General features: G+C 35.4%; 1 protein-coding gene across 3 annotated transcripts in view; it reads left to right on the top strand.

Annotated features, from left to right (window-relative positions):
• Nucleotides 1–2,360: 2,360 nt before the first annotated feature.
• LOC132152087 (potassium voltage-gated channel subfamily H member 7-like) overlaps nucleotides 2,361–12,355 on the top strand; it is a 76,789-nt gene continuing 66,794 nt past the window's right edge. For all 3 annotated transcript variants that reach the window (XR_009436474.1, XR_009436475.1, XM_059560770.1), the window contains exons 1-2: nucleotides 2,361–2,709; nucleotides 4,788–5,018. Coding sequence is in view for 1 of the 3 variants with exons in the window: in XM_059560770.1 (XP_059416753.1) it covers nucleotides 2,634–2,709; nucleotides 4,788–5,018 (307 nt within the window). In the remaining 2 variants the exon portion in view is untranslated. The remainder of the gene's footprint in view (nucleotides 2,710–4,787; nucleotides 5,019–12,355) is intronic.

Genomic DNA, 12,355 nt, shown 5'->3' with positions numbered 1-12,355 from the left:
TGTATATAAGTCCATATATAATTCCACATGTGTTAATTCATAGTTTCAGTGTGAATCTAACAAGATTACTAGGGATTGATATATAGTTGTATTGAGTAGGTCAATGCAGTAACTTCACTTTTAAATGCTGCTCCAATGTAAGCCAGCTATAATTCACTTATATTATTATAATTCACGCTCAAAATTACACACTTATATTCAATAAATTAAACCAATAAACCAATCTCCAGACTCGAATCACTGTTGTCTTAAAATCTCTCTCCTGTGTCCTTCCTTCTAGTCGTTTTTATAATTGACAGAGATCAAACTGGATTGTAGGAGGTACCATGTGACATTCTGACAAAGAAACTACTCACAGTGGTTGATATGCATTGCCAAACACATGCAGATTGGCACATACACAGACACTTGTCTTCTTATGTGCCAGTAAACATCTCCATTACAGCGGAGCAGACATTACCAAAGGGGTCTGTGTCACTTTCTAAGTTTCATTCTTGTGAATATTGCATACAGTTGAATATTGATGAGTTGCCCTGATAATTAATGAAGGAAAGAGCTGGTTTACTGTAAGTGCTTCAGTTCACTTTATTGATTTACACCCAGTTCCAAAGAATGACTAACACTTTCTCTTTCTTTCTCTCTCACACACAAACTGTACACCATTCAAGAAAGTAGTATTTTTTTTAAAGAAAGAGAGAGAGATTAATTATTTTATTCAGCAAGACATTAATTTGGTCAAAATTGTTGGTAAAGAATACTAGAATACTAATAAATAATACTGATAAATTATTTTCTAAACTTTATATATAAAGCTTTATATATATATATAACAAAAAAACATAGTTACAAAAATAACAACAACATAGTTGTCTTAAATTGTAATGATTCAAAATATCTATAAAATAAATATAATTTAAAAAACTTGCCATTCCCAATCTTTTGAACTGTATTTTGTTTACTGCATTTTACACTTTTTGACAGATTTTGTTGCAAGCAGGACAGTAAATATACTGTTGTCACCACTAGATGCCAGCACTGTTTTTTCTTCTTCTTCTTATATCTCTCGCTCAGCGGGGGTTTCCTCATATTTCCATGACATCAGAAGTCAGGAAGAGGGAATAATGATCTCTTAACAAATATTTCCAAAGCTTGAAAAATATTTTCTCTTAATAGATAATTGGCTACCAATGACGTTTCTTACAGTTGACTACAATTTCTTGGCTTTAGTATACTCTAATAGACTCAAATTTAAAATAAAATAAAAAAATATATGGACACAAAGATACAAAGAGGTCGGTTTTGTTACTGGATGGCATTGGCATTTATGACAATAAATGCAATAATAAATTTTTTTGCCAGAAGATAGACCATATTATTCCTTGAGGCAGATTCCATTAGGCTATATTAGGTAATGAAGATGAAACATTAATGCGTTTATTTCTTACTTGTGAATTGGTTCAGAAGTTTTGGTTTGACTTGTATACCCATTAAAACAATACACCCCAACCCCACAATCTTTTAATTTGAAAGATATTATTTGTTATAACACTGACAATGCCAACAAATCTAATTCTAAAGAATGTATTTTTCAGCTTTTTCATTTTCTTTGGTAATTTTTTATACATAATCAAATTTATGGACTCACTTCCTGCCACACTTTTTGACTGAGGTAGACTCAATGCTCACATATTTTTGTTTAACTACCAATAAAAAAATGTAATAGGTTTGTAAAGATATATACAAATTCATTTCTTGTAACTATGAATAAGTTGTATTTTTCTATCTCTTGTTATTCAGTTTATCTTTTACTTAAGCTCTTCATTTATTGTGAAGGCTCTTCTGTCATAAACTGCTTTTCTGTGGTCTGTATTATTAATGTGGAATCTATCACTCTTTCCTTCAAAGGTTTTTTTTGTATTATTATTGGAGGAACGGTCTCGGGATAGCTGTTATTCTAAGATGAGTATTTCCAGCACCATGGACAGTCCCAAATGTACCACGCATGCGAATATGCACTTTGCAAAGGTCGAACCTATTTACTTTTCATGTTTTGGCACTTTAAAGTTTACATTTGCCGTCGCATTTGTGCATAAACACTCTTTAATTTATAGATCCAGATAACACTGTAATTGCCCTGTTTAATTTAGTCGCAGCCGCTCTGAATTTCACTGTTATGGATATCCTAAAGGTGGAAAAAGAAAACCCCATGTGTTGTGTTGTTTGACGTGGTTTGCGGAGAGCGTTCCGTGTGAACTGTGCCCTCCTCCCGGGCTTCTCTCGCGCAACACCGTTTCCTCGCGCATCTCCTTGCACAGGTCCCCTCGCGAAGACAGACGTCACTGCTGTCCGTTTGTGGCTGTTTCAGTTCGATTGAGATGGTGCTCAGAGCCGCAGCCTCCCCACAGAGCGCCTCGTTTTCTCGTCTTTCGTTTCAAACAACGACTACCGGTGAAGACAAAAACGGGAATGAATCACGTTAAGCGTACATCTAACGGTGGAGAGAAGGAGAAGAAGTCACCGGAATGACCCCTCACAAAGAAACGCGTTTCCTCGCGTTGTGCTCGTGAATCTCATCCAACGGTTTTAAAGGGGTGCGCGATCGAGCGGCTCTCGCGCACAACCAGCCGTCAAACATGCCGGTGCGACGGGGTCACGTTGCGCCACAGAACACGTTTCTCGGGATTATTATCCGCAAATTCGAGGGTCAAAGTGAGTATCATCTTCCAGATGTTGCAGCAGTGTTTGTTTATTTCATTGCAACAATAAGCTGCGATTCAATTGCGGTTTATTGTTTAGTGATTGTGACCTCTAAACTGGCGAGAATGTACCTCCACACGCTGACTGAACAACTTGTTTAATCCTTACTTCTATGTCCAAACTTAGAAATAGATATTTTGATTCTTTAGCGTTCTATTACCGTTTCGCATTGATGTAATTAAACATTGATTAGTTAAGTGGTTAACAGCGCAATAGATTTTGGATAGTGTCTGGAGTCTTTTTCCAGTAGGTAGGAAACTTTCCGTTTGTGTCATCCAGTGTACAGCAAACGTCATGTCAGTATCTGAAAATGTCAGCGTTTGTGTTGTGTTTGAGTGTTAATGTGTTTACTCACACTACCACAGGCACTCAGCTGAGGGGCCCAGTGTCCACTGCCAAAATATCACTCTTCCATGACTATACTGTCGCTGCTGTTTTCTCGCTAATATAACTGTTAATAGAGAAGGACAGTTTCTGGTAGACAAAACATTAAGGACATTTGTTGACAAGACCACTTGTGCAAATCTCTTTTAAAGGAATATGCCAGGTTCAGTTCATCTCAATCGGTGTTGGTTACCACAAAATAATAATAATAATCATAATAATATGTTGGCTTGTCCTGAGTTTTCTTTAAAAAGAAGAAGAGGTGAGGTTTCTAAAATGGAAATAAATTGGGCCAGTTTTTGGAGAAAAAAAAAAGTGAAGCTTTCTTTGTGAAAGTACTATACAGTACTGTACATCAATTCTTCTGTTAAAATTTTTACAGTTTGAATTGAATATAACTATAATATATATTTGAATATAACTATAAAAACTGGAAAAGGTTACTAAAGGTTTTTTTCTCCAAGTAAAATCACATTAACACATATTGTTTGTCTTGTGGCTGTACTTTTGCAATATTGAAGTGTTTTTTTTTAAGAAAATGAGAGACAAGTGGTAATCAACATTATGATTAAGCTTCACTTGTGTTGAATCCTAAATATTCCTTAAAATTGTTCCATACTCTCACATTTTAGTGATGCATTGAAGTTTCTTTCCATCATGCATAGATGGAAGGTTATAATATTATTTACATACAAATTGCCTTTTTTTTTTGCTTATGTGCTTAGTGGTGTGAACAGCAGAGACTGCTATTCACTTCTATTCACACTGTCAACAAGCACATGCAACCGGCTAATCCATTATTAATCAGATTCGTGGCTCAACTGGACTGAAAAACCTTAATGTAAAAAATGAATCGATCCAACTGAGCTCAATCCGAATTTAATTTTGATCGGATTGGAAGGTGTGATATAGACATTTTCTAATATGATCGATAGGACATGTAAATCGGAAAGTACTGCGCATGTGGAATGATGAAGAAATGGCGTACTGACGTATGAAGCTTGGAAGGAGCTGTTGTTTTTGTGGAATAATGTGTCATGACTGTCATGTTAGTCTAAAATTCTCCTTCCACTCATCGTCTGTGAAGTGGCACAGAATAACATCCCATCAGTCCTCACTTCATACTCTCATCCACAGACTGCTTCTTTTGGCCATGGGAATGGGTGATTTTATTGCTTGATAAAAGCAGCACAGCACAAAGTTTTATTAGCTCGTTGTCTCCTAATTAGGTCCTGAAATAGATAAATATTAAGTCTGGTCTTTAAAGCAAAGAAAAGAAACAATGCTAGGAGAACAGTATGTGCAAACATCGGGCAACTCTGAATATTCGTGCATTGTGTGCATGTCAAAAGATCAGAATCATAGATCAGAATAATTTAATTTTGATTTAAACAAAATTGTCCATGTAAACATTGCCAGAGTAATGTAATAAAATTTGGCAAGGCTTACAGGCCTGATGACTCAAATTCACAATCCTACATTTGCTAATCTAAAGGTACACTCTGCCAAAAGCACAAGTGCACATATGGCAGGAAAAGTAACATTTTTATAAAAGCTTTAAAAATGATTTACTATATCGTTTCACCTCCACTACCTAGACACACTTTCTTTATCACAATAACTCTCTTTTCTGCTTGTTTCTACAGACAAGAGATTTGTCATAGCCAACGCACGTGTCCAGAACTGTGCCATCATCTACTGCAATGATTCCTTCTGTGAGATGACAGGTTTTTCCAGGCCGGACATCATGCAGAAGCCATGCACCTGTGACTTCCTGCACGGACAGCTGACCAATCGGCACACTATTGCGCAGGTAGCACAGGCTCTCCTGGGCTCAGAGGAGCGCAAAGTAGAGATCACCTATCATCGCAAGGATGGTGAGTGCATGAGCTTTACTTGTTTAAAGTAGTTTAATGAACCTGAGATGTGGGTTATGCTTACTGAATGTTATGTTGTTGGTTAATGTTTTGCTTATTATAATCACCATGTGAAACCTCAGTGAAAGAAAAAAAAAGCCCTTTGCTTACAGGGGTCATTAACTGCCTTTTTATTATTATGTACTGTTCTCTGAGGTCCACTTGTAATCTTATCACAATTGTACATTAAAAAACATCAGAAATTAGAAGTAATATGCTATTTTCTGTCCTGTTTTGACCCTGTCATCGGAACGCTCTGTTTGAATAGGCGAGGTGGATTGTAGAAGCAAAGCGCACTGCTATGATTGGCTAACAGTTGTTTATATTGAAAGCCTACATCCTCCATAGACGGATGCTGCTGTGATTTAGGTTAAAGGTGCTGTATGTAGGATTGAAACCAAGTGGTTGTACTTGGTTGAACACAGGTTGCCAGATTGATGACGCTAACAGGAACGAGCGCACTTCACAAACCAAAACAAAGACTGACATTCTGGACTGGAACATATATTTTTAAAGGAGAATAACTGACTGTAGCATTGTTTTCAGATAAACATGTTAACTTAGCATGTTTCTTAAATATCTGCAAACATATTATGGTATTTTTAAAAACACATAAATAACTAAAAAAATTTAGTTACAGGACTTTAGAACTTACAGGATGTTTTTATTGAAAAATGACCTCTTAGGGAATTATTTACATTTCAGTTCATGACCCCCTCTAAAGCAAAAGAAAAATTAATGTTTTATACAGAATGCTGCAGAAAATATGGCATTAAACAATTATATGTAAATTATTAAGTTGATTCGCACTTTTGCAATGTGACATTATTTGTTTAATTATCCCGACTAGACTGACATATAAACATCTTCTTAGCCAATAGATTGAGGTTTGGGCGGGGCCATGTGTTGATGACCAATGTCAGACAGGGATAGTTAAACCTGTTTGAACGCATTTATCATTTTTGCAGTTCCATTTGCTGATAGCAGTGGCACAGAAATGATACTTTTCAGCTTTAAATTCCACATTAATGATGTACTTTGATTTGTGAATCAAATTTCTGTTCATTATGCAAAAGGAAAACATTCTCCAGTGAATTTTTTTTTTAGTCACTGTAATGTATTTTGGGTTATGTCACTTTTTTATTATTCAATAGTACCTTTATTTCCTTTTATATGGTCTTTCTAGGAATAAACCGATACTTGGGATATGGAATATAAACTCAGAGAGTTAGAGAGAGAAAGATACAGAGAGAAAGAGAGTAAAAGACAGAGTGTTTAAATTATTGCAGAGTAAGTTGAAGTCAGCACTGAAATGACAGCTCCTATTGTCTTCGACAATTTTGCTTCAGATCACAGGGAAACTACTCAGAGCTGAGATCATTTTTTATCCTGTTCAGCCCTAGTGTCTCTTGTAGTGACTACATGCCCCCAGCAGAGGACATAGATTTTGTTCTTTCTTGTACAAGATCATAATAAGCCCCTTGCATGCATTTAATCCTGTAAATTACTGTAAAATTACCAGATTGACTTTTCCCCTAAATACAAAAATGTGCTATTCACACGAGCAGTGGTGTTCTGGCTTTTAAGTGTTAAGGGACCATTCAAACATTATCTCCAAAATTCAAGTAAATTCTTTGATGCCAGTCATCGTATGTGACCTTTAAACACTGCGCTGTTGTCTTCATTCGCCTGGTTGAGGAGAAGAACTTTAGATACACATCTGTCCAATTTAACAACATCTTTTTGACTTCCCACTGACAGGCAGAAATGGCCGATCACACAGAATATGTTTTTGCTATAGGTAAAAAAAAACACGAGACGCTGCACAATAGTATCAAACTGCAGTGTTGCTGTGCAGCAAGGGGTAAGAAAGGGAGGGTCTTGAGACCCGTGTTTTTTTTTTTGTTTTTTTAAAGAGCTTACTTTAAACATTACATAGCAATATGATTTTTTTTTACTTCTTACATTAGTGCATCCTGACCTTGTATGTGCTCATACCAGTAATCTTATGCTTTGTTTAATACATAGCATTATAACAGTAATCTGATCTGACCTAAGAATTTACTGTATTATTGAAAAGGCCTGGTTCAAACATGATTTCTAAATGGTATTTACCAGTAAAGACTGTATGTGTAAAAGAGGCTATAGAGTGCAACAGCTGAGTTCCAAAAGTAAAAACTCAATTTTCTCCATAGTGAAACTGATTTTTAATAATAACTTATAAACCTTTAAAGACAAGTTTTCTGCAATCTTGTTAATTGAGGTAGGCTACTTCTATTGAAGCCATCCATTTTCATGATTTCAGCTTATTTTTATTATAATGGTGTTCTTTTATTAAATGTAAAATATATTTTTTCAATAGATATAATCAACAACTTTTTTATGTCTCCATGGTTTTCAATTTGATTATGTCATTCACGGTGCTTTCTGGCATTGTAGATATTTGCCTTGATAAAGATGTTAAGTCTCATGTACTGTTTTATATTATCGCCTTGTAGCTGGTTGGCTTGGTTCATGGCAAAGACAAAACAAAGACTTTTTAAAAAATCCCTATGGGAAAAGTTAATGGGAAATGCTGCAGAACTAATGCCTCTGAAAAAGTGAGCAGACACTAATGCACTCTATAATTTGCTTTGAATTAGTTTTGCTACTGTATGTTAATTTGCAAGAAAATGGCAAATCAGTCAAACACAGTTGTAATTGCTAAATAATGTACAACTTGGTTACTCTTTTCCTGTATAATTTTTAAACTGTTATGCCAGTTAGTTTTAAATAAAATATAGAAAATGCAAATATCCTCTAAAATTATTTGCTGAGTCCCAGAAGGTTATTTGGATTTACATTTAATACATTAAATAAATACATAATCAAGCTTCTTTGCAACAGCACAAACCAGGCCCCTGTCCTCCCACTGAGAATTCTCTCATTCAGTAATATCAATATTCTGCTCTTATGTTTCTCATTTGGTTACTGCTGTGCTTGGCAAGATGCTTCTCGTAGTCTTCCCGTCTTATTTTTCCGTCCTTAGTTTTGATCTCTCATGATGATTTTTTGGAGAAATATAATGGGAGACTCTACCTGCTCAGATCTGTCAGGGCAAAGACATCATTCCTTCAGCACGGAAATCATAACCACAACAATTACACTCCCTCTTAAGCGAAAGTGTAAACTCGTAATAGTGCATTATGCAATGTTGACTTTGTTCTGTATGTCTCTTATACTTCATATGAACATATAACCTAATGGACATGTCATTATGTTTGGTTTCCACCCTGGAGACCGCATATAAATTCACTTCTCTCTCTGAGGTGTAAATGAGGCTACACTCCTCTCACTGAGCCATAGCACAACACATTCTGGACCTGCTCTCTATATTGACTTTAGTGGCTTTTGCTGTGAATGCATTACACTGTGAATGATGAGCAGGTGCGTGTAGCATTTTTAGAAAGCATCTGTCTTTCCCTCTGTTTCCCTACCTTCTTTGATTTTCATTCTTCTATTCACATTCATAAGAATAACGAATAAAATTAGAACAAACAAAAAAATAAACAATAATAATAATAATCTCAGAGTAAGAAAGATATAACTGTGGCATATTTATCATTTTGAAATGCTTTTTTCTTATTTTTCTGGTGTTATCTATTTATGTGACGTGACATACAGCCAAGTATGGTGACCCATACTCAGAATTCAAACTTTATGTTTATTACACTGATCTGAAGAACCTATAATGCAACATAAAGAAAGTTTTTAATCTCCAGAGAATCATATAGCCAAACCAAGTGCCCTATCCATTCTATTTTTCCTGGAAGAGTGGGCTTGGCCTCTTGTAAATTTAATGTGTTACAGCTATTTTTAGCTGTAAAAAAATGGCTCCTTTTGCTGCTTGATATTACAAACTGGTGTATCTTACCTTATTATTTTAATGTATTATCTTAACTATAAACACACTGGTTTGTGGTTCAAACAGTTTTACTGTTTACTGAACTTTGTTATTATTCTTGTTATTTCCTTACAATGCCAATGAACCGGAAGTCTCGCACAGAAAAGTGTTTACTTCCGCATTGAAAGATAAGGTGGATACAAAATGCTTTTGATCAGAAGAGGGTTCTTTGCTGAAGTGGTTTGCTGCAAAGAACCACTAAATAACCCTTAAGAGTGTGTGGTCATATTAGAGCTTATTCAGTTACATTAGCCTAAAACACACACACACACACACACACACACACACACTGAACTGTACCAAACCAAGCTAAGTTCTCATGAGTATGGGTCATGCCTTATTTAGCATTTATATTGCAGTAGAATGTGATAGCCCTGCATAATTCTTCTGAGACCTCCTGTCTGAGAGGACATTGTTATCCTACACTGCTGGCATGGCAAATTCCCTGCCGCAAAGGATTTCATCCATTCAGTAGGAATAAAATAAATAATTCAATTCAGCTAAAGCTATTTCTTACAGTATTTTTGCATTCAGCTTTTGTATGTTTTCATGCTGCAATGCATTACTCACAATCCTTCTGAGTGTTTTTAAATTGCTGTTCTTGAATAAGTCATATTGAGAATGTATTCTTAAAAATAACAATAGAAAATATAATAAAGTTATTAACAGATCATTAGTTAATGTACATCAGAATACTAAGACTAATACTAACGATTTTTTTATCAACATATTGTCACATGTATTGTGTATGAACCATTAATCTGCTAAGCATTATATTTTTTTGTTACTGCTGTAGAGAAGTTATAAAATGTGATCAGATATGATTTTTAGATGACGTTTGAGGTTTTTGTTTGGGGTGAATAACAGTGTTGGTTTATGACTGTGTATATTGTCAGATGAGGAAGTGTTTAGAAAAGAGTGACCCATGACTCTTCATGTCTTTTATTCTTTGCTCTTTGCTTTGCTAATGAACATATGCCGTCATGTTGCCCTGCAGGCCTCTCTGTATGATTAATGAGCTGTGTTTATTAACACAAGGCTCCACCAATCAGCACTCAGCTCCGTATACCAATCATTTTAAAGACCGAACACAACTGTGTCAAAGGGTGTATAAATGCTGTTGGTACAGAAATCAGGTGATGATCGGCAAATAATGACAATCTGTTCATGCATTCAAAATTCACTTGCTTCAACATCTGACTCAGTTATTCCCTTCTTTCCAAACTCTAGCACACATGATTATGTGGATTTACTTTCTAATGAAATCAGAATTATTCACACTTGTGCCTCTGTATCTTGTATCTTAATTCTGTGAAACTGAAATCTGTCAATGCAGATTCTCTTTCTATTATGAGCAGATTAAATGTTACAGTTTCACTTTGGCAGAGACAGAAGAGAGAGGAGGACACACACACACACACACACACACACACAGAAAGAGGTATTTATAGCTCTTGTGCTTTTGGTAGGTATGGTGTTTGGAGTCTCTACTCAGGGGAACAGAGACACAGACTGCACTGTTGTACTGTTAACCCACAGCAATATAGCAGAAACTAACCCTATCAGCACTAGTCATTACTATATATACCACAAATCTAAAATGCTTTGTCAGATTGTGAATGCGTTCAACACTCTGTGAAAGGAACAAGAATATTACAGGTTTGTTTGAGGAAATACTGACATGTTTTATTCCTACTATGGCGTAAACATACTCATCCTCATATACTCATTCTGGCAGACTACAAACCTTTTCTCATCACTATGAGTTGAATTAGAGAAGCACTGAGCAGATGAGGGTTAGAGCTCTGTAAAGAGATACAGATAGTCATTCTGAACCCATGAGCTCAACAGTCAGATTGGGATTGTGTTAACATGACTGGCCTCATCCTTAGTTCTGCAAGACAACAGGTCATATTCATTCTAGTCTTAGTCTATAACAACATGCATACTGACCATCATAGAGCTGGCTAAATTATGAGTTTGTGTGCATATTGTGTGTTACCTTGTTAAAAGCATAAGGAGCTGTTTCTATCTGATCTACAGTAACCCTTGAATTCTGTTTTGTTTGAATAACCTAATGTATTTAGTTAAGTATAAAAATATACATAGTTAACTAAAATATGTATAGTTTTCTATGTTTTTGACTCATGTGAAATAGTATTTTAATACATAAGGTTGGCACCAATATTTTAGATACAACAAATGCATTTAGCCCAACACATAGCATTGCTGTGGATGTCCAGTATGTTCTGTCACAAAATTTATGTCATAAAAGCTGACCAATTAGGTTGTGAACCCTTATGAAACAAAAATATATTGCAGTATATTGGAAAATATCATGTAATATATTAGGCATATATTTTTATATATATATTTATTTTTTCCAATATATTGCAATATATTGAAAGCGGCAATCATTTGTATATTTTGCAATATATTATATAATATATGTATCATCAATATTATTAAATGTATTCAAATATTTAAAATATTAGAAAATAAAAAGGGAAAATAATATATTACAATATATCACAATATATTTTAAGAAATATATTGGTAAATATATTTTCCTTTCGTAAGGGAACATATCCCTATGCCTTTTAGTTCGATGTTAAAATGCCAATGTGAATGCTAAGAAGACCAGAACTAAATAGGCTGGACCAAACGAAACAAACGAACCGAGCTACAAGTATGAACAAACCCTTAGTCTGCGTGTAGTTACACAAGGTCACTTCATGCTTCTGCCCAATCACTTTAAAAGTATAAAAGCCTTTGATATGTATTCCAAGACTCAGCCACTCAAGCCACCTTAGTAGGCAGACACATACAAGACATGAAATGAGTAAATGTAAATGGGTCTTCACTTTAGTTAATGACAGGACTGTTTGGGGGTTGTGAATAGTTGGGTAGTCCTGAAAAATTCACACTCACACAACACAAACAAGTAAAACAACTCACATGGAGTTCACAAGATTTGAAACCTGATCATTTTTGGAAAAAGTACACAGAAGCAGCTCATAATGGGCTTTCTGACATGTTGCCCATCTGGTCTGTGTGTGATTACAGTATTTTCTGTCTCTTCTGTAGCACAGTAATAACCAACCTTTCACACGCTCCTCAAAGACCAATCTGTCACCAATCAGTGCTTGTGTGTGTGTGTGCGTGTGCGTGTACGTGCGTGTGCGTGTGTGTGTGTGTGTGTGTGTGTGCGTGTGCTTGTGTGTGTGTGTTTGTGTGACATATCAGGACACAACTTTGTAAAATGACATGGGTATGACACAGGTATTACAAGGAGAGGGTGACTTATGAGGACATAACCCATGTCCCCATTTTTCAAAACGCCTATAAACCATAC

Source organism: Carassius carassius, chromosome 10 (genome assembly GCF_963082965.1).
Source record: "Carassius carassius chromosome 10, fCarCar2.1, whole genome shotgun sequence".
In the NCBI taxonomy this organism is placed as follows: domain Eukaryota; kingdom Metazoa; phylum Chordata; class Actinopteri; order Cypriniformes; family Cyprinidae; genus Carassius; species Carassius carassius.
The sequence above is the reverse complement of the archived record's forward strand: the minus strand, read 5'-3'. Positions and strand labels throughout refer to the sequence as shown.